Genomic DNA, 24409 nt, shown 5'->3' with positions numbered 1-24409 from the left:
CCTGTAGAAGCTCAAGAACTCATTGACATGGTTGCAAATAACCAGTTCATGTACACTTCTGAAAGGAATCCTGTGAGTAATGGGACGCCTATGAGGAAGGGAGTTCTTGAAATTGATGCTCTAAATGCCATATTGGCTCAAAACAAAATATTGACTCAGCAAGTCAATATGATTTCTCAGAGTCTGAATGGAATGCAAGCTGCATCCAACAGTACTCAAGAGGCACCTTCTGAAGAAGAAGCTTATGATCTTGAGAACCCTGCAATAGCAGAGGTGAATTACATGGGTGAACCTTATGGAAACACCTATAACCCCTCATGGAGAAATCATCCAAATTTCTCATGGAAGGATCAACAAAAGCCTCAACAAGTCTTTAATAATGGTGGAAGAAACAGGTTTAACAATAGTAAACCTTTTTCGTCATCCACTCAGTAACAGACAGAGAATTCTGAGCAGAATCCATCTAGCTTGGCAAATATAGTCTCTGATCTATCTAAGGCCACTTTGAGTTTCACGAATGAAACAAGGTCCTCTATTATAAATTTGGAGGCACAAGTGGGCCAGCTGAGTAAAAGAGTCACTGAAATCCCTCCTAGTACTCTCCCAAGCAATATAGAAGAGAATCCAAAGAGAGAGTGCAAGGCCATAGATTTAACCATCATGGCCGAACCTACAAGGGAGGGAGAGGATGTGAATCCTAGTGAGGAAGACCTCCTGGGACGTCCAGTGATCAATAAGGAGTTTCCCTCTGAGGAACCAAAGGAATCTGAGGCTCATCTAGAGACCATAGAGATTCCATTGAACCTCCTTATGCCATTCTTGAGCTCTGATGAGTATTCTTCTTCTGGAGAGAATGAAGAGGTTACTGGAGAGCAAGTTGCCAAGTACCTTGGTGCAATCATGAAGTTGAATGCCAAATTATTTGGTAATAAGACTTGGGAAGATGAACCTCCCTTGCTCACCAATGAACTAAGTGATCTGGATCAACTGACATTGCCTCAGAAGAAACAGGATCCTGGAAAGTTCTTAATACCTTGTACCATAGGCACCATGACCTTTGAGAAGGCTCTATGTGACCTTGGGTCAGGGATAAACCTCATGCCACTCTCTGTAATGGAGAAACTGGGAATCTTTGAGGTGCAAGCTGCCAGAATCTCATTAGAGATGGCAGACAACTCAAGAAAACAGGCTTATGGACAAGTAGAGGACGTGCTAGTAAAGGTTAAAGGCCTTTACATCCCTGCTGATTTCATAATCCTAGACACTGGGAAGGATGAGGATGAATCCATCATCCTTGGAAGACCCTTCCTAGCCACAGCAAGAGCTGTGATTGATGTGGACAAAGGAGAAATGATCCTTCAACTAAATGAGGACAACCTTGTGTTTAAAACTCAAGGATCTCCTTCTGTAACCATGGAGAGGAAGCATGAAAAGCTTCTCTCACTGCAGAGTCAACCAAAGCCCCCACAGTCAAACTCTAAGTTTGGTGTTGGGAGGCCACAACCAAACTCTAAGTTTGGTGTTGGGAGGTTCCAACCTTGCTCTGATTATCTGTGAGGCTCCATGGGAGCTCACTGTCAAACTATTGACATTAAAGAAGCGCTTGTTGGGAGGCTACCCAATGTTATTTAATCATATCTATTTTATTTTCTTTTTTTGTTATTTTGTATTTTATTAGGTTGATGATCATGTGGAGTCACAAAAACTACTGAAAAATTAAAAACAGAATGAAAAATAGCATTGAAAATAGCACACCCTGGAGGAGAGGCATGCTGGCGTTAAACGCCAGAAACAAGCATCTGTCTGGCGTTTAACGCCAGAAACAAGCATCAAGCTGGCGTTTAACGCCAAAAACAAGCATCTACCTGGCGTTAAACGCCAGAAACAAGCTACATTTGGGCGTTTAATGCCAGAAACAGGCAGCAGTCTGGCGTTAAACGCCAGGATTGCATAGCAAGGACGTTTTACACGCCTAATTGGAGCAGGGATGTTAAGTCCTTGGCCCCACTGGATCTGTGGACCCCACAGGATCCCTACCACTTCTTCTCTCATCTTCACACCCTTTCATAACACTCTTCCTCAATTAACCTCCACCAATCACCTCCATTACTCCTCCAAAACCATCATACAACCCACCTACACCCACCCACTTAAATTCAAACCATCACTCCTTCCTTTTCATACATCATAACCACCTAAACCCCCTTGAATGAACCATTCACACACCTCCATCTCCTTCATTTTCTTCTTCTTCTACTCACTTCTTTCTTCTTTTGCTCGGGAACGAGCAAACCTTATAAGTTTGGTGTGGTAAAAGCATTGCTTTTTGTTTTTTCATAACCATCTAGGGCACCTAAGGCCAGAGACATTCTCATTGAAGAGGACAAGCCCATCACTAAGAAAAGGATGGAGCAAACAAGAGATCATGGACCTCAACAAGAGCATGAGGAAATCCTCCACCATGAAATCCCTGAGATGCCTCAAGGGATGCACTTTCCTCCACAAAACTATCGGGAGCAAATCAATACCTCCCTAGGAGAATTAAGTTCCAACATGGGACAACTAAGGGTGGAGCATCAAGAGCACTCCATCATCCTCCATGAAATTAGAGAAGATCAAAGAGCTATGAGGGAGGAGCAAGAAAGACAAGGAAGAGACATAGAGGAGCTCAAGAGCACCATTGGTTCTTCAAGGAGAGGAAGACGCCACCCTCACTAAGGTGGACTCATTCCTTAATCTCCTTGTCTATTTATTTTCTGTTTTTCGGTTTTTGAGCCTTATGTGTTATTTATATTTGTGTCTTATTACATGATCATTAGTGTCTAAGTGTCTATTGCCTTAAAGTTATGAATATGAATCCATCACCTCTCTTGAATGAAAAATGTTTTAAAAACAAAAGAACAAGAAGTACATGGTTTCAAATTCATCCTTGAAACTAGTTTAATTATTTTGATGTGGTGGCAATACTTTTTATTTTTTGAATGTATGCTTGAACAGTGCATATGTCTTTTGAAGTTGTTGTTTATGAATGTTAAATATGTTGGCTCTTGAAAGAATGATGACAAGGAGAATTGTTATTTGATAATCTGAAAAATCATAAAAATGATTCTTGAAGCAAGAAAAAGCAGTGAATACAAAAGCTTGCAGAAAAAAATATAGCAAAAAAAAATTAGAAAAAGAAAAAGCAAGCAGAAAAAGCCTAAAGCTCTTTAAACCAAAAGGCAAGAGCAAAAAGCCAATAACCCTTAAAACCAAAAGGCAAGGGTAAATAAAAAGGATCCAAGGCTTTGAGCATCAGTGGATAGGAGGGCCTAAAGGAATAAAATCCTGGCCTAAGCGGCTAAACCAAGCTGTCCTTAACCATGTGCTTGTGGCGTGAAGGTGTCAAGTGAAAACTTGAGACTAAGCGGTTAAAGTCAAGGTCCAAAGCAAAAAAAGAGTGTGCTTAAGAACCCTGGACACCTCTAATTGGGGACTTTATCAAAGCTTAGTCACAATCTGAAAAGGTTCACCCAGTTATGTGTCTGTGGCATTTATGTATCCGGTGGTAATACTGGAAAACAAAGTGCTTAGGGCCACGGCCAAGACTCATAAAGAAGCTGTGTTCAAGAATCAACATACTGAACTAGGAGAATCAATAACACTATCTGAATTCTAAGTTCCTATAGATGCCAATCATTCTGAACCTCAATGGATAAAGTGAGATGCCAAAACTATTCAAGAGGCAAAAAGCTACAAGTCCCACTCATCTGATTGGAGCTAACTTTCATTGATATTTTGGAATTTATAGTATATTCTCTTCTTTTTATCCTATTTGATTTTCAGTTGCTTGCGGACAAGCAACAGTTTAAGTTTGGTGTTGTGATGAGCGGATAATTTATACGCTTTTTGGCATTGTTTTTACATAGTTTTTAGTATAATTTAATTAGTTTTTGGTATATTTTTATTAGTTTTTAATTAAAATTCACATTTCTGGACTTTACTATGAGTTTGTGTGTTTTTCTGTGATTTCAGGTATTTTCTGGCTGAAATTAAGGGACTTGAGCAAAAATCAGATTCAGAGGTTGAAGAAGGACTACAGATGCTGCTGGATTCTGACCTCCCTACACTCAAAGTAGATTTTCTGGAGCTACAGAACTTCAAATGGCGCACTCTCAATTGCGTTGGAAAGTGGACATCCAGGACTTTCCAGAAATATATAATAGTCCATACTTTGTCTAAGTTTAGATGACGCAAACTGGCGTTCAACGCCAATTCCATGCTGCATTCTGGAGTTAAACGCCAGAAACAGGTTGCAAAGTGTAGTTAAACGCCAGAAACAGGTTACAAACTGGCGTTCAAATCCAAGAGAAGCCTCTACACGTGTAAATCTCAATGCTCAGCCCAAGCACACATTAAGTAGGCCCCGAAAGTAGATTTCTGCATCATTTACTTATCTCTGTAAACCTAGTAATGAGTTTAGTATAAATAGAACTTTTTACTATTGTATTTACATCTTTAATTTTATCTTTAGATCATGTTTGGGGGCTGGCCTCTCGGCCATGCCTGGACCTTCATCACTTTTGTATTTTCAATGGTAGAGTTTCTACACACCATAGATTAAGGTGTGGAGCTCTGCTGTTCCTCATGAATTAATGCAAAGTACTACTATTTTTCTATTCAATTCAACTTATTTCGCTTCTAAGATATTCATTCGCACTTCAATATGGTAGATGTGATGATCGTGACAGTCATCATCATTCTCAACTTATGAACGCTTGCCTGACAATGACTTCCGTTCTACCTTAGATTGAATGGATATCTAATACAAGGGACCGAGTCCGAGTTATTAGTGTCTTCATGGTATAAGTTAGAACCCATGGACGGCCATTCTTGAGAATCTAGAAAGTCTAAACCTTGTCTGTGGTATTCCGAGTAGGATTCAGGGATTGAATGACTGTGACGAGCTTCAAACTCGCGAGTGTTGGGCGTAGTGACAGACGCAAAAGGATCAATGGATCCTATTCCAGTATAATCGAGAACCGACAGATGATTAGCTATGCAGTGACAGTGCATTGGACCATGTTTACTGAGAGGACGGGTGGTCATTGACAACGGTGATGCCTAACATACAGCTTGCCATGGAAAAGAAGTAGGAAGGATTGGATGAAGACAGCAGGAAAGCAGAGGTTCAGAGGGACGAAAGCATCTCTATACGCTTATCTGAAATTCTCACCAATGAATTACATAAGTACCACTATCCTATTTTATATTTTATTTATCTTTTACTTATCAATTCATAAAATCAGTTGAATCTGCCTGACTGAGACTTACAAGGTGACCATAGCTTGCTTCAAGCCGACAATCTCCGTGGGATCGACCCTTACTCACGTAAGGTTTATTACTTGGACGACCCAGTGCACTTGCTGGTTAGTTGTACGAAGTTGTGAAATAGAATTAAGAACATGAACGTGCGTATTGAGTTTTTAGTGCCGTTACCAAGGAAGGAATGATCACGATTTCGCACACCACATCCTCTCAGTGAAAATGGACCAAATGCGCTGTCACCGCACGGCTAATCATCTGTTGGTTCTCACTCATATTGGAATAGAATCCATTAATTCTTTTGCGTCTGTCACTACGCCCAACACTCGTGAGTTTGAAGCTTGTCACAGTCATCCCTTCCCAGATCCTACTCGAAATACCACAGACAAGGTTTATACTTTCCGGATCTCAGGAATGGCTGCCAATAGTTCTAGCCTATACCACGAAGACTCTGATCATGAACCAGGAGGCTAAGAGATACACACTCAAGCTATTGCAGGTAGAACAGAGGTGGTTGTCAGGCACGTGTTCATAGGTGAGAATGATGATGAGTGTCACGGATCATCACATTCATTAGAGTGAAGTGCGAGTGAATATCTTAGAATAGAAACAAGCGTGATTGAATGACAAAACAGTAGTAATTGCATTAATTCATCGAAACACAGCAGAGCTCCTCACCCCCAACCAAGGGGTTTAGAGACTCATGCCGTCAGAAATACAATATGAAATGTGTAAAATGTCATGAGGTCCATAGTAAGTTTCTAAAAGTTGTTTTTATACTAAACTAGTAGCTAGGGTTTTAGAAAATAGGTAACTAAGTGCAGATAGTGTAGAAATCCACTTCCGGGGCCCACTTGGTGTGTGCTTGGACTGAGCATTGAGCTTTACATGTGTAGAGGCTTCTCTGAGTTAAACGCTAGGTTGCAGCCTATTTCTGGCGTTTAACTCTGGTTTGCAACCTATTTCTGGCGTTTAACGCCAGAATAGGGTAAAGACTTGGCGTTAAACACCAATTTGCATCGTCAAAACTTAGGCAAAGTATGGACTATTATATATTGCTGGAAAGCCCTGGATGTGTCTACTTTCTAACGCAATTGAGAGCGCGCCAATTGGTCTTCTGTAGCTCCAGAAAATCCATTTCGAGTGCAGGGAGGTTAGAATCCAACAACATTTGCAGTCCTTTTTCAGCCTCTAAATCAGATTTTTGCTCAGGTCCCTCAATTTCAGCCAGAAAATATCTGAAATCACAGAAAAACACACAAACTCATAGTAAAGTCCAGAAATGTGAATTTCGAAAAAAACTAATAAAAATATACTTAAAAGTAATTAAAACATGCTGAAAACTACTTAAAAACAATGCCAAAAAACGTATAAATTATCTGCTCATCAGTGACAGTGTGTAAAAGGATCAATGGATCCTATTCCGATGCTAGCAGGAACCGACAAATGATTAGCCATGCGGTAGCTGGGCCTGGCATTTTTCATCCGAGACGAGAAATCCGACAATTGATTAGACGTGCAGAAACCGTAGAGGACCATTTTCACTGAGAGGATCTTATTGCTTGCCAGGGAAGGGAGCACGCATGATTGGAAGAAGGCAGTAGGAAAGCAGAGGTTCAGAAGCAACAAAGCATCTCCAGACGCTTATCTGAAATTCCCACCAATGAATTACATAAGTAACTTTATTTTATTTTATGTTTTATTTATATTTTAATTATCAAAACCTCATAACCATTTGAATCTGCTGATTGATATTTACAAGATGACCATAGCTTGCTTCAAGCCGACAACCTCTGTGGGATTGATGAACTGAAGATTGATGGTTTAGAATTCACAATAAATTCTCGTTGCAAGTATAGTTTCTAAACCAAGCAATAATCCTTTCACACAAAAACTTGTTTTTCACTTAAGCAAACCCAATAAAAATGATAACCGAAGTATTGAAACCTTGGGTCGTCTCTCAAGGAATTACAGGGAAGTATGATTTATTATTGGTTATGGAAAAATTATATTTTGTTTTGGGTTTTTAAAATAAGGAACAAGTAATTTAAATGACAAGAAAAATAAATTAATAATTAGAAAATCTCTTGGTAAGGTATGAGAACTGAAAATCCTATCCTAGTTATCCCTATCAGGTGTGATGAGAATTGGATTTTGCTCCCACTTAGTTAACCCTTACTAAATAAAGGAAAGTCAAGTGGACTAATTAACTTGATTCCTCAAGTCCTAGTCAACTCCTATGGAAAGACTAGCTTTAAAGAGATCCAAATCAATCAACAATCCCAATTTCCAATCAACTGCTGAGTTTGATAACTCAAGTGTCACCAATTACTTAACCAACGCCAAAAGGGAAGAAAATCTACTCGAATGAAAATAATTTGGATTAATTAGAAGCATCAATATCATAAATTAAAGAAAGCAATCATAAATCTGAAATACCTCAATATGTATTAATTAAGAAAATCAATCCTAACATGGAGTTCATAAACCAAATTGAAAAGATAAATATCAATTAAAGTGATGGAATAAATAAGAGTAGAAAAATAAATTAAAGGAACATTGAACCTGTGATTAAAGAGAAGTAGCCTAATCATAATAGAAATCCTAAATCCTAATCCTAAACCCTAAAAGAGAGGAGAGAGCATCTCTCTCTCTAAAACTACATCTAAAAACCTAAAATTGTGTATTATGAATGTTGTATGAATTGTCCTTGTTGATTCCCCCATTCTCTGGCTTCTATTCTGTATTTTTGGACTTGGATTTGGGCCGAGAAAGGGTCCAGAAATCGCTGGGGGCGACTTCTGCAATTTTCTGCACGTGGCGTCCGTCACGCGTGCGCGTGGGTCACGCGTCCGCGTCATTTGGAGTTTTTCCTTGTGACGCGTGCGCGTCAGTCACGCGTACGCGACAGTTGTGTTCTGCTCTAGGAACGCGTCCGCGTCGTCCACGCGTACGCGTCGCTGTCTTTTTCTTCAAAACTCTATTTTTGTGCTTTCCTTCCATTTTTGTATGCTTTATTTCTGTCCTCTAAACCATTCCTACCCTATGAAGCCTGAAAATACTTAACACACAAATCACGGCATCGAATGGTAATAAAGGATAATTAGAAATTAATATTTTTAAAGCATAGGAAACATGTTTTCACATATATCATAAAATAAGGAAGGAATTATGAAACCATGCAAATCTCATGAATAAGTGGGTGAAGAATTGATAAAAACACTTATTTGAGCACAAGATGAATCATAAAATAGGGGTTTATCAGGGATCGACCCTTACTCACGTAAGATATTACTTGGACGACCCAGTGCACTTGCTGGTTAGTTGTGCGGAGTTGTGAAAGGTGTGAATCACGATTTTCCACACCACCCCGCACACGCCCAACTCTCTGTTCAGTCTGGGTTGGGGCCAAAATTTCATACGACGCATGCGCGTCAGCCAGTAGCTTGCCAAACCTTTGGCATCGGGAGCATGATTTATAGAAGGCAGTAGCATCCTTAAAAAGAGTGGGCCACCAGAATCCACAGTCTAAAATTTTTCTAGCTGTTCTTTGAGGACCAAAATGTCCACTACTCTCTGAAGAGTGGCAAGCCTCTAAAATTGACTGAAATTCTGATTGTGGCACACACCTTCTAATTATCTGGTCAGCACCATACTTCCATAAATATGGGTCATCCCATATATAATATTTGGAGTTGCTTTTCAGCTTGTCCCTCTGATGCTTAGTAAAATTAGGAGGGAAGGTACGACTAACCAGAAAATTAGCTATATGTGCGTACCAAGGAACTACTTCAGATATTGCGTGCAAGCTATCAAATGGAAAAGCACTAAATTCTGGGAACCACTCCTATCTTTGATTTCTAAATCAAATTCTTGCAACAACAATATCCAATGTATTAGCCTTGGTTTGAACTCTTTTTTAGATAATAAATATTTTAGAGCTACATGGTCTGAGTACACTACCACCTTAATACCAAGTAAGTAGGCTCAGAATTTATCTAGAGCAAAAACAATAGCCAGAAGCTCTTTTTCAGTGGTAATGTAATTAGACTGAGCAGCGTCTAAGGTCTTCGAAGCATAAGCAATTATATAAGGGTCCTTACCTTCGCACTGAGCCAGCGCCGCTCCTACTACATAGTTGGAGGCGTCACACATAATCTCAAATGGCTGGCTCCAGTATGATCCTCTCACAATCAGAGCTTGAGTCAAGGCGATCTTCAGTTTATCAAATACTTCCATGCAGTCCTCACTCAGCTCGAACTCAACATTCTTCTACAGCAGTCGGGATAAAGGCAATGCTACCTTACTAAAGTCCTTGATAAACCACCGGTAGAAACCTGCATGACCAAGAAATGAATGGACCTCCCTCACGGAGGAGGGGTAAGGTAAACCAGAAATGACATCTACCTTTGCTGGATCAACTGAAATACCAGTATTAGAAACAACATGTCCTAGAACAATACCTTGTTTTACAATAAAATGAAATTTTCAAAATTCAATACAAGGTTTGAACTAACACATCTTTCTAATACTCTAGCTAAACTATCCAAGCAGAGGTTGAAAGAATCACCATACACACTAAAGTCATCCATGAAAACTTCCATACAGTCTTCAAGAAGATCTGAGAAAATACATATCATGCATCTTTAGAACGTAGCCGGTGCATTACATAAGCCAAAAGACATCCTCTTGTATGCATACGTTCCAAAGGGACATGTAAAAGTAGTTTTCTCCTGATCTTTAGGAGCTATATGAATTTGAAAATATCCAGTGTAACCATCTAAGAAACAGTAGTGTGATTTACCTGACAGGCGATCAAGCATCTGATCGATGAAAGGCAATGGGTAGTGATCCTTGCGAGTAGCCTGGTTGAGGCGCCTATAATCAATGCACACCCTCTAAGAGTTCTGCACTCTAGTTGCTAAGAGTTCTCCATGCTCATTCTTCACTGTTGTGACTCCAGACTTCTTGGACACCACTTGTACTGGGCTGACCCATTCACTATCTGAGATGGGGTAGATGATGTCAGCTTCCAGCAATCTGGTCACTTCCTTCTTGACAACTTCTATGATGGTGGGAAAGGGGATAGGGATGGCGTCTCTTATAGCTGCAGCTTCTTTTGGTGCGCTATTCTCTAGTTGAGCTGCTTCTTCTTCAACCATGTCTTGTACTTCATTCTCTTCTTCAACATCCTCTACCTCAACAATATCTTCAACTTGGATGTCTTCCTTTGAGCTTGGCTCCTCATGACTCCTCTCTTACAGTGTGGTTCCGGACCTCAAAGTGATGGCATTGATTCCACCTTTGGGGTTGGGTAAAGGTTGAGAAGGAATTGCACTGGATCTTGAAGGTTGATTGTTGGGAGTAGATAATGAGTCCATCCTGGAGACAAGAGCTTGTAAAGTGGCATTAAGACCGTTTATGGTAGAGTTAAGTGTATTCTGAATGTCTTGTTGTCCTTGCGCAAGAGAGCGAAGCATCTCATCATTAGAAGTGGAAGGGGGGTAAGTGATTTGAGGGGCCTGCTGTTGGTTGTTTTAAGGTGCTTGGGACTGCCTTAGGTGAGGTGCTCGGTAAGGCTGGTTTTGGTTCTACTGTTGGTAGGGAGGGTTCTGTTGATACTGGTTCTGCTGATTGTGATTGTTGTTCCACCTCTAATTCTCACAATTGTCTCTGCCTCCTCTGTTATAGCTGTCCCCCATCCTTGGTTGGAGTTATCTCTCCACCCCTGGTTGGAGTTGTCTTGCCAACCTTGGTTATAGTTCCCACCTTGGTTATAATTGCCGCCTAATTGATAGTATCCTTGATTCAGGTGGTCATAAAAATTATGGGTAGCTGCCAAGGTATTATCTTCTTGTTGGAGCTGCGGACACTCATTAGTGTAATGAGTATAATAGGCACATATTCCGCACACTCTCTGAGGAACCAACTGTTGATTCTGTTGTTGTGCGGGAGGCTGAGGTTATTGTTGATTCAGTTGTAGCTGCTTCAGTATGTTGGTCATCTCTCCCAGGGTCTGTGTGGGAGCAGCAATCTCACTACTAGAGAAAATCTCCGCAATAGCCTTGGGATGGTTGTTCCTGTGCCTGGCATTCCGGGTAGACTCAGCTAGATTGGCGATCAGCTGCCATGCTTCTGTCACCGTCTTGTACTTCTTCAGAGAGCCATTACTCGCAGCATCTAATGTGGTCTTGTCCTGAGGCTTCATGCCTTGTGTGAAATAACTTATCAACACCAACTGGTAAATCTTGTGGTGGGGACATGAATCTAAGAGGTTCCTAAAGTGTTCCCAGTATTCGTAAAGGGTTTCTGATTCTCCTTGGATAATGCAGGAGATTTCTTTCCTCAGTCTGTTTGTAACTTCAGCCGGAAAGTATTTGTCCAGGAACTCCATTCTGAGCAGATCCCAATTGGTAACGACTGCTTTAAGTTGAGTGTAGAACCACTCCATTGCCTTTCCCTCAAGAGAAAATGGGAAGGCATACAGCCAAATAGTAGTTTCATCTGCACCATGACGCCTAGTAGTTGAGCAGGCTATTTGAAAATTCCTGAGGTGCTTGATAGGCTCTTGAGTAGGTAAGCCATGAAACTTGGGCAGTAGGTTGATTAGCGCAGTCTTCAGTTTAAAATCTGCAGCCATATTTGGGTGACGCGCTTGATATGATTGCAGTGTAAAGTCTGGAGCTCCTGCTTCCTGAAGAGTAATCCTTCTGAGCTCCGCCATATTACCTGCACGTAAATCAATTGAATCAGTAGAAGAGGAGCTTGTTTCTTCCTCAAATGGCGCTTCAGATTCGCCCTCAGATAAGACTGGTAAATTGGTAGTAACCACTTCACCACCCTCAGAGGCTAACCGACACCGAGCTCGCCTAATACGTGAAATAGTTCTTTCAATTTCAGGATCAAACGCGGCTAAGCTCGGATCAGGTAGTGAACGCGTCATTCAATGAAAGAAACATACAGCTCATGGTAATAAAATAAAATAAAATATGCAAATATGTAAATTAAAAATATTTACACCAACCAATAATTTAGCACACTGTTGCAACTCCTCGGCAACGGCGCCAAAAATTGACGGGCGAAAAATTGCCGATTAAGAATTTATAGTAGAAATAGCGTTGCAAGTACAGTTCTTAACCGACAAAAATTCTGCTTATCAATTTAGAAAGATTTGTCACAATTTGAGAATAAAATATTGGGAGTAAAAATCCCAGGTCATCTCCCAACGAGTTGACAAAAGAGTGCAATTTATTGCTCAGGAGTTTTCTGAAAAATTTTAGAGTTGGAGAATGGAAAAATAAATGATTATAAATTAAAGCAGTAAAAATTAACAAAAGGTTTATGTAATTGAAATAAAAAGCCTTGACCAGGAGAAGATTAATCGAAAGTTCTATCCTTGTTGAATTTTCCCAAGTGTAATAGTAAGAGGTTGTTGTTCTACTTAGTCATCCCTTACCTGATAAAGGAAAGTCAAGTAACTAACTAACCAACTCTGAACCTCAAGTCCTAATCCCCTCCTAAGAAATGATTAGAGTTAGAGACTAGAAAGCCAGCTAACAACTTCCAATTAAAATTAACACTTGAGTATCCCAACTCAAGGTTCTCCTATTAATCAACTCCAAAGTCAAGTTAGGAGTCTACTCCAATGACATGAATGCCATTCTTATAGACATATGAAGGGAATAAAAAGAAGACATGATAGATTAAATAAAATAATAACTGAAAATTAATTAAAGGTAAAAATAGTTCTTTGCATTAAAAAATTCCAGAATCAAAGATATCCATATGTAACATCTGAACAGGGTTAACGGAAGATAAAAGAGTAAGGAAATAAGGAAACAAACTAGAATAATGAAGACTTCAACGGAGGTAGTAACTCTTCTCAATATCCAAATCAAAAGTATAAAATTGGAAATCTATGAATGTGAAGAACCCTAGAGGAAATAGTGATTTTCTCTCTAAGATTCAAAACTAAAACTAAAAACTAAGCGTAATGTGAATGTATGTTGAGTCTCTGCTTGTCCCCTGGCTCTAGTCTGTGTTTTTAGGCCAAAAACTGAGTCCAAACTCAGCCCAAAATCGCCCCCAGCGTCTTCTGCGATTTCTGCACGTGGCGCATGTCACGCGTACGCGTCGATGGGCCTCTGCGCGTGTCACGCGTATGCGTCAAGTACGCGCACGCGTCGCTGTCAATTGCGCCTTTCACGCGTACGCGTCAAGTACGCACACGCGTCGCTATGGAAAGCTCCAAGTCACGCGCACGCATGAGCCATGCGTGCGCGTCGATCCTCGCTGGTCATCTCCTTTGTTTCTTGTGTTTCTTCCATTTTTGCAAGCTTCCTTTCCATCCTCTAAGCCATTCCTGCCCTATAAAGGCTGAAAACACTTAACACACAAATCACGGCATCGAATGGTATAGAGGAGAATTAAAAATTAACAATTTAAGGGCTTAAGAAGCATGTTTTCAATCATATAACAAAATTGGGAAGGAATTGTAAAACCATGCAAATTGTATGAATAAGTAAGCAAAGAGTTGATAAAAAACCACTCAATTTAGCACAAGATAAACCATAAAATAGTGGTTTATCAATTATCTTCTTTTTCTCTGCTCTAATTCTGTTTTTCACGATTTATGAGTCAAAATAAAATTGTCTCCTGCATAATCCGCTACGCAGACCAAACAGAAGCTATGTTATAAAATTCTGGTTTTAAGGCTTTATTAATCAAATTTAAAGAAGGCCATAGATTTAACACCTCTTCTCTAGACCATCAAGAACCTTCAAAATTTATATGGTGTAAACTAGATTAAAATTGGAGAATGTTGGCCCGAACTGTGCCGCAAAATTGAAGGAGTGCTTCTTAAATTATATCCATAATCGGCTGAGTATGTGCAAACGTGTAGCAGATCGGGGTACTATAAAGGCGATGTGCATCAAATTGGGCTAGACCCACCCAATTTGGGTCCTCCTGAAAAAATTCGGTAAATAAAATTTCTTTAATTTGTTTTATGAAATTTTTTTTTGTTTCAGAAAATAATCTGTGTCGGATATATTTATCATTGGCGATGTATTATATTTGAGAAAAGGACAAATAGGTTTTTGAATTTTTGGCCCATAAACATTTAAATTTTCGAGAATTTAAAAATACATTTAAGTCCTTGACTTTTTCAAAAATTAGACATATCGATCCCTTTGTTTACTTAGGTTTGTTAGACTCAATAAAAAAATCAACCGTAATTTCTGTTGTATTGATTGATCGATATGGATGCACACGTGAAAAGATTTTTAAAATGGGACAATTTAAACTCAAAAATTAATGTATCCAATTTTTAAAAAGATCATAAACTTAAATATATATTTTTAAATTTTCAAAAACTTAAATATTTGTCTATCAAAAAATCAAAAATCAATTTATCCTTTTTTCGTTAAGTTTTCTACTCTGTTTTCTATATGGGTTTAAGTCATTCAATAACAATCCAAAAAATTATTACTAAGTAATATTATTAAGTTTTCTAATTTAACAAAGTGGTCGTAGTGTTGTTACACGGGTATAGTGGAAGATATAAAAATGCTGAAACCCCATTAACGATACTCAATAACAAAATCGTCATAGTTGACTACAATGCAACTTAAGCACTGAATTAATCCGCAGATTGTTGTAATAATAAATACCGTTAGAGATAACGTGCACCCACAGGTTTTGTTTGAAGAGTAAAGACCTAATTCTGTTTCATTCTGTTCACTTTTATGAAAGATAAGATATTTTTTTATTCAAAAAAAAATATTTCAATTATCAATTTTTTTATTTTAGAACGATATGATTGTTCTATTAAAAAATTCATTAAATAATAACAAAAAATAATTTTATAAAATTTTTATTTGTAATTTGTGAATTTTTAAATTCTATAAAAAAAATGTTTAACAATATAATTAATTATGATCACTATTAGTTATTACTGTTTTCTTTATTTTTATTATTATGAATAAATAACCATTTATATCCATAAAAAGATAAAAATACAGACATATATATCCACATTAGATCGAAACTAAACTTGTACCCACGCAATATGTTCTCTGTGTGTGACAAAAGTATTCTATGTGGCATTTCAACCCTCCAAAGACAGAATACTTTTGTCACACAGAAAGCATCTTCCGTAGGTATAAGTTTAGTTTTGATTTAGTGTGGGTACATATGTCAACATTTTCATCTTTTATGGGTACAAATAGTCATTTATTCTTATTATTATCACTTTTATCTCTATTATTTCTATTGTATAACTATATTTTATTACAATCTTTATCTTTTTTACTGTCATCGTCACTAATACAAATATTATCAACATTAATATTATCTTATTTAATTTTTTGTTCTATACTATTTTTTTTTAAAAGGTCTTTGTACTGTAATTTTTTTTTTTGCGACATCATTTCTAACCATCGTCTTTCTCTATTTAACCACCACCAGTAAACAAATTTTTTAAAAATAAATTTATTAATAGTTTGTAAAAATTTAAAATTCTTACAAATTATAAATAAAACCTTCACAAAACGAATTTTTATTATTGTTTAACAGATTTTTCAATATAAAAATCGTATTGTCCTAAAATAAAAAATTAAGAACCAAAATATCTCATTTTTTTTAAAACAAAAGATGCCTTATTCTTAATGAAAATAAATAAAAATTGGATTGGGTCTTTACTCTTTATTTTAGAGACCTCGTCCGATCCGTAACAATATTGTAATTAAACACTATATACATGACAAATTGGAGTCCAATAATGTGGTTTAATTTAGAGAGTTGGAGAACTTCAGTAACTCTTCTACAGAATTATTGATCTTCTCTTAATTAATTTAATATGTGTGCATGTGCACAATTAGTATATATATCCATATTCCATCATATATCATTAACGTGACGGGTTCTTGCACTATATATTTGCGTACTCTATATATTCGCTACAAAACTTTATTAAATTGTTTTGATTACGGGAAATCATAAAAAAGAAGGGAAAAGAAAACTTGAAAACGTTTACAAAAAAGTTCACATTATGTTTGACTAATATATAGTGCATGCCGGGGTAACTGGTTGCATATTACTTCTACTTTACAATAACCGTCACTTCCATGGGGAGAACAAAGTAATATTTATACTATACATTGGTTCTTAAACACAATCAATTTATAATCAATTATTTATTTTTGAATAACATCATATAAATTAGTTCCAAATGAATTTTTAGTCAAATAATTTCATTTTTAATAAATTTTAATCACAAACTTAATCTTTAATTTTTTATTTTATTAAACATATTAATATTTACGTCAAATTTTAATAAAAATAAATTTAGACAAATTAATTTCTATTATTATTTAATAAAAATATAATAACCTTTAAAATTTTTTAAATAAATATTTTTATATATAAATAATCTAATATAAAAATTAATTTCTTTAACGAAATAAAAATTAAAACTGACTTTATGATTAAAATTATTAGAGACTGACTTGGACATTCCTCATATTCTATTATAGCACACTGTGAATGTGAAAAATGTGAGACTAATTGCCAGAAGCAAATTAAAATCCATGGGTACGTAGATGAAAAATTGTGCCACGTAGGCCGAAGTGTAATCTGACTCGGTCGAATTCAAACACGAAGAAGGTGATGAGGCAGCAAGCAAATCTCAGGGTGCTCCAATAAACAATATCGCCTTTTAAAAAAAAAATTAAGAGATAATGAAAATAATAATAATTAGTGGATGGGAACTTTATCGGAGATGAGAAATTTGATTAGAGTGAGCAAAGCAAACTTTACACAGTGGCATCACATTCTTATCAACTTGCTCAAAGTAGTGCCGTGTGTTTTTTGTCTTAATTATTGCTATTTGGTGTTTATAAGGAAGCCCATTTTGCACATTTCGTAGCAATGCATGCATCTCCAACACTATTTTTTTTTTTCACATTGTAGAAGGGGAAAGGAAATAAAATAGAGTAGGATGGAAAATTTATGTGGTGCTAGCTTTGGTAAGATGATGAATAAGGCAAGGCCTTATTTGCTAACTGTGGGATTGCAATTTGGGATGGCAGGGACGTACCTCTTCACCATGGCTAGCCTTAACTATGGAATGAATCGTTTGGTGTTCATTGTTTATCGCAATGCCATAGCTGCATTCTCCCTTGCCCCTTTTGCATTGATTTTTGAAAGGTGTGTATTACTCAGTACTCACTCTATGCTACTTTCAAAAGAGAAAATATATATATATATTTATATATATTTTATAACTCTCGAATTCTCGTATTTTAGTACGATTTTCATTTAACATTTAAACTTTTAATTTTGTCAAGATATCTACATCCATTTCTTTAATATAGAAGAATTAAAGTTAGGACTTTATTAAGTAGACAATGACTTTTTTAAACAATATGAAAAATAGACTTTAAAATTGATCCAATAAAGTAAAAATATACTACACCTCAAATTACCCACCTAAATTTTAATATTAGGATAACCATTCGCACACCTAGTGAAATCTTATTGATTTACGTTTTTCTCTGTTCACATATGGACTATGGTGCGTGTGGTGTTTATAGTTACACTGCTGTGATTATATAACTCTAACAATACTTAAAAATTTGTAAAAAATTAAAGTAATATTTTTGTTATTTAACAATATTTTTTAATTTAAAAAAATAAAAAATATTACTAATCTGTAAAAGAATATGACCCTAATTTTAGTAGCACTTTTTAAATATTACTGAAGTTATTTGGATATTGTAACCACAGTAACTACTGTAGACTTCATAAACTCTATATATAGTCTTATTTGTTTTCTTAAATGATAATTAAATAACGTGGGGAAAAGAGTGCAAATAAAACATCACTCTTTTTTCATATTATATATGCAATTTTCTTTTTATTGTTATTGGATTCTGTTTTTACTTTTATGTCCATAAACAAACAATTTAAATGTTAAATAATCATATATCTCTCGTTTTAAAATTGTATGTATGTATGTATAATGTATCTAGGGTTATTATTTGACCTCTTCTAGGAAGCTAGTAAACTTTAATAATAAACTGATGAGTAATTACTACTTTTCTTTTTCTGTTTTCTTAATTGGTAATTAGGGATTACTTAATTTGTTTAATTTGTAATTTTTATTTGCAGGAAAGTGAGGCCAAAGATGACAATCTCTGTATTCTTCCAGATAGTGGCTCTCGGATTTCTAGAGTAATTGTTATCTAAAACCTATTTATCATTCATGATGACATGTAACACGCTAATATGCACGAATAATTAATTATAAATATAAATGGAACCCCTTTATATATATTAGTTATGACACTTGACGTAGACTCATTATTTCATTAGCACATCAAATTTTAGTAATTACACCATGCATTTTCCCCCTAATGATTTTATATAAATTGAATTTATGGTGAGAATGCTGAGTTTCATATAAACAGTGAACCAACTATTTTGATTGGTTTATTAGTTAGTTCACTGTTTCGCTTAAATAAATATTGAGATTTTGAATCTTATATTATACATATAATAATTCATTAATTAAAGATAAATCTTAAATAAAATTCTAATTTGCATTACAATAAATTAATCCTTAACTTATTGAATTAATAGTTAAAAACCAAAAATATAATCCATAGAACAAACCTTTTGAGTACTAATATAAACCAAAGACCATTTTTTTAAATTAAAGCTTTAATCAAAATTAAACTTAGAATATGCATTCGATTCTAATATTGAAAAATCCTATCATCCATCACCAAAATAAAAAAAAAATAATTATTTGAACAAATAAAATTAATACTTACGTTAAATTTTTAAAATAAATAATTTTATGATAATTCGTACAAGTTGATAATAAGAATATTAAAAATATAATTATTGAGATAGCTGTTCTTATGAACTTAATTTGTTGAGATATGTGATTTTATGTGAAAAAATGTGTATATTATGAACGTTTTTTCAGGCCGGTGATTGATCAAGGGTTCACTTTCTTGGGGATGCAATACACTTCAGCTTCATTTGCATCAGCTGTTATGAACGCCGTGCCCTCTGTCACCTTCGTGCTTGCAGTGCTTCTCAGGTAAAATTCAGTTAATTACGTACTTCTCTATTAACGAACCATGAAGGTGCGTGTATATATGTCCATGTTGAATTTCTTATTACGTAATGAATAGTGGTACAGGCCTGTGCCCTGTTTTGTTTTTTAGTTATTTTTGGGGTGTATAGTCGTAGGCCTGTTTCATCTTAGGCATTTAGCTAGGCAGACACATGAAACATTTATTTACTTATTAACAAAATAAATTTCGCTTACTCCCTCTAAATTCTATCCAAATTACTCTCATCTCTTCACTAATTGCTCAATTTACACTGACCTCCGAAAAAGTGAACGTAATTTATCCAAAACAAAAAACAAAAGCCGCAAAGCCAAATTCCAAATCATGAAACAATTTGTCGCAGACACTCATATATACATGATGAATCGACACATATTACTTTTAAATGAGTATGACGTTTACATACTATAGAAAATATGTACTAATAACAGAATTTGAACATACTATAGAAAACATGTATCCTTAAGATTATTATATTTAGAAAATTTTAAATGTTTTGGTTTTAATAGATGCACAACAATTGCATTAAAAATCAAACTTTACACAATTTTCTATAATAAATTTCTTCATTAGTAATTTTAACATAGGTAGATGTTAGCTAAATCTTTATTTTAATTATATTTATCTTTGATCAGGATCGAGCGCATAAAAATAAAGGAGATAAGGAGTCAAGCAAAATTGCTTGGAACCTTAGTAACTTTTGCAGGGGCTATGCTGATGACGCTTTACAAAGGCCCTGCAGTCAACTTGTTTCATTCATCAAACACGATGCATCAGAATGCTCAAACTCACTCTCTTGATTCTCACAAAAACTGGATTACCGGCACACTTTTCATATTCCTTGGTTGTATTGCTTGGTCTTGTTTCTACATTTTGCAGGTAAATCAAATTATTATATAATTAACTTCCTAATTAATTCTGAAAACTAAGATTAGCCTCTTAGTCTCATCCTTAACAAAGTTATCTCTTAAATTTTGAAGGTATAATACTAAATTTTTTTTTTCTTGCAACCAATATTAATCGATTTTCTATAAAATTATTTTATTTATTTTAAATATTAGATCTTAAATCATAAATTCTTAATGCTATACATTAAATTATAAATTATAAATTCTAAAATTAGTTAATGTTAGTTAAATAAAAATTATTTTATTTGTATATATGACAGTGAGTATTAAAACTATTTTGTTCTAGACAAGCTGAGATAACTCAAGTTTAATTTTTTTTAAGGTGAAAAAGAATGCGCAAAAATAATAAAGTAGGAGAATAATCACCTCAAAATTGAAAATAATAATTACAAGTCAGTTTTATCAAATTAATGTAAGAATGATTTTTTTCGCTTTATTACTTTTTGCATCTTATTCTAGAATATTGATGAAACATAATTAGATTATAAATGAGCCAATTAAAAATGCTATATGCACATAAAAAATCAGTTATCATGTATTTTATATAAACATATATATAGTTTAATAGTCACCAAAAAAAATATATATAATTTAATTTTAATTTATTTTTAATATATTTTATATTAATAATTAATTTTAATGACTAATTTTAGTGTACGTGTAATATGAGCATGAGTCAATACATTGTTATTAAATCTTATTATTCTAACATACAAAAAAATGTGGTTGTGAATGTGGAAAACAGTCCATAACAGTGAGAAGGTACCCAGCAGAACTATCACTATCATCGTTGATATGCTTGGCGGGTACTTTTGAAAGTGCAGTGGTTGCTCTCATTTCAGATCATCGCCCTCAAGCGTGGGCAATTGGCTGGAACTACACCCTCTACGGTCCTCTCTACACTGTTAGTACCACTATTTTCATTCATCATAATTCTAATCAATCATTTTTATGCATTTCTTATTAAATATCTTGTTAATTTTGGTGAAAATGTCAGGGAATAGTGAGTTCAGGAATTGCATATTATATACAAGCGTTAGTAATGCAAAGCAGAGGACCAGTGTTTGTAACGTCTTTTAATCCGCTTTGCATGATCATCGTTGCTGCTTTGGGATCCTTCCTACTAGGAGAACAGCTCCACCTTGGAAGGTATGCTTTCATTTTCTCTGTTATTCTTCTTTTGTTTCCAGCATAAACCACTCTCTTTGGCTCATCAAATTAGAAAATATTATGGCAGAGCAAAAAATATACATTTGTGCTAAGTTTCTAAAATATTGATTGTGTTTCTGTCTCTCAGCATTATTGGAGGTATTATTATCGCAGTAGGGCTTTACTCTGTGGTGTGGGGTAAAGGAAAAGACTACACAGACCTCACAACATCATCAACAACAATAAAGGAAACTGAAACTCAGCAGCTTCCAATTACCTCACCAACTGAAAAATAAGTGAAGACAGAACTTACACTGAATAGAGAGTATATAATTTTGAAGGAAAGTGACAAAGTTACTTCACCCCTTCGTTTTCATCACTTGGAATGATGGTTGTGTTTTAGTGTGTGCAAATTATATATTAACCATGTTAAGTTCAAAAATATGACTTCGTTTCTTTATCAATATTAGATCGACTGTTTTGTTGTACTGTTTAAATCATACAAAAGTTGAAGTGTTTAGTGAATATGCAATTTTATTTTCATTTTAGTCTTTTGAAATTCTAGTTGTATCAAGAATAGAAACATAGTAGATTAAGAGTATTATGTTGAGATGTTAACTGAAGTTTTAATGAAGGAATTGAACTTATTATGATAAGTCAACTATGTAATTTCTGGAACGTAATATTTTGTCAACATAATTTATTGATTCATGAAGAGGTCCTATGCCATAAATTATAAATAGAACAATCAACAGTGGAGTAAAAATCAAAGAAAGAAAATTTAGCAACGAATCTCCCATGCAAGATTCCAACCCTGCTATCTTGGTTTCTGAACAAGTCCAATTTAGCAATTTGTTGAGTCCAAGTGAATCCACACATTGAATATCTTGAAGATTACCTGCTCCATTTCCATGTTTTTTCGCAAAAATTAAGGCATTCCTAATAGCATATGCTTCTGCTGCTATAATTGAAATGGCTCTGATCTTCTCAGTTGTCATTGTTGTCCCTGAGTACCGCTGCCATTGATTTTTTCGCTATTTCCTTCCTAAAAGCCACATCTACATAAATCTTGGTCCATCTCCTTGGTAGTGGTTTCTAGGTAACCCTTCCTCTTTTTTCCTATATTATTGGTGTTTCTTGTTTGTTTTGCTTCCTCTGTCTGTTCTGCATTATTGAAGTTAACTTCTCGTATATTTGCTTTGATTATAACTATTGTTGCGCCTGCAGTTATATTCTGAAAAGTTGCTTGATTCCTTGCCTTCTATATTTCCCAAATAGACAAACCCAACTTCGCTCATCATCCTTTCTTTTTTTTTCCCCTTCGTGTTGTTTAATTCTCTTGAATAGGTCCATAAGCCAGATTTCAAAAGACTTGACCGATTCTCTTGTTGGGCTGCACTAGACCTGTCCACTAACAAAATATCAAGGGTTGCTCAGTAGTTTTCACATTCTTCCCTGCAAATTTGACATTTAGGAATATTATTAATTTTCTATTAAAAAGATTGTTATAACACTGGTAATATATCATGTGAAGACTTTTTGAGGTGCCTTTAGTTTCCAAATGTCTTTCCATAATTCATTCAAATCAGTGCTTGATGAGGCCAAATAAGCTTGTCTTCCCTTTTTATCTTGCTTATTGGAGTTCTCAATATTTTCTCCCTCAATGGTTCTGGGAAAACCTCCCTCAGCAACACTACAATCCAACCAATACCACTAATCATCAATTCTTTAACTGATTCCAAATTTGAGTTACTATTTCTTAGAATCTTATCCAGACCAATAACCCATTTACCCCTCCAAATATTGATGTTTGAGCCCTCTCCTATGCTCCATCTACCTTGCTTTCTTAGAAAATTCCTACCTTTCATAATGCTTATCCAAACCTAATAAGCATCTCTTTCTCTCTTGCTTCCCAAAAATTGCTTTCTTCGAAATAAATTACCTTCAAAACTCTCACCGATAAAGTTTCCGAATTATTAATAATTATGACGTCGAGACATCGTTTGTCTCACCAATCTTAGCGAGGTTAGTAACTCCATTATGGTAAAAATAGCCAAGAACCTACCTTGATTGACCAAACCAAAGATGCACCTCTTACTCTCAGAGTCTAGAGGAAAATAGGCACACTACTTATTTAAATATATAGCTCAATCATTTCAACTTCATTTCATCAACAAATGGTACATGAGTTATTTATACTAGTGAGAAAAGGAAAAGCCTTCATATCTTGGACAATGTGAGACTAACTCATAACACAATATAATAATATATACTAAACTAGACTACTTTAATTAACGACACAAACATAAAGATATATGCTCCTGCATCATTCTCCCTGGGTTAGAAAGAGCTCATGCATTATCCTCTTTGGGTAGAAAAAGGCTTATCTTGTATTGGCGAAAGATTCTATTGGTGAGTGCATTTGGTCTTGAAAGATGTGAAAAGGCATAGCTCAACTTGATTCTTTAGACCATCTAGATGTTGTAACAGAGTTAATACGATCTTTTTGCTATCTTTGATAAAGGAACATGTATTTTTAAAACCATCATGAATAGATCGACGATCATATTGCCAAGGACGTCCTAACAATAAGTGACACGCATCCATTGGGATGATGTCACACCATACTTTATTTTTGTATTTACTTCCCATAGAGAATTGGACACAGCATCGCTTTATTATTTTAATTTCATTCTCTTTTTTTAATCAATGCAACTTGTAAGGATGAAGATGTAACTCGGTTGGAAGCTTTAGCTTGTCTACCATATAATTTAAAACAACATTCTCAGAATTTTCGCTATCTATGATGACTTTGCATACCTTCTCTTCAATAGTACATCTTGTGTGAAAGATGTTGTGACATCACCAACTCTCATCTTCTGTTATCCTTGCGGTATTCAAGCT

General features: G+C 35.4%; 1 protein-coding gene across 1 annotated transcript; it reads left to right on the top strand.

Moving 5' to 3' along the window:
- The first annotated feature begins 17088 nt into the window (after window positions 1–17088).
- Window positions 17089–22161, top strand: LOC107624154 (WAT1-related protein At4g08290). Its single transcript, XM_016326621.3, has 7 exons — window positions 17089–17511; window positions 18475–18537; window positions 19298–19414; window positions 20084–20327; window positions 21102–21260; window positions 21354–21505; window positions 21654–22161. Exons 1-7 carry the CDS (start codon window positions 17303–17305, stop codon window positions 21799–21801), a joined length of 1092 nt encoding a protein of 363 aa, XP_016182107.1. The 5' UTR covers window positions 17089–17302; the 3' UTR covers window positions 21802–22161.
- The last annotated feature ends 2248 nt before the right edge of the window (window positions 22162–24409 follow it).

The sequence above is a fragment of the Arachis ipaensis genome, chromosome B10, assembly GCF_059453495.1.
Source record: "Arachis ipaensis isolate K30076 ecotype BB chromosome B10, ASM5945349v1, whole genome shotgun sequence".
Taxonomy (NCBI): domain Eukaryota; kingdom Viridiplantae; phylum Streptophyta; class Magnoliopsida; order Fabales; family Fabaceae; genus Arachis; species Arachis ipaensis.
Note: the sequence above shows the minus strand (reverse complement) of the source record. Positions and strands in the feature narration are given on the sequence as shown.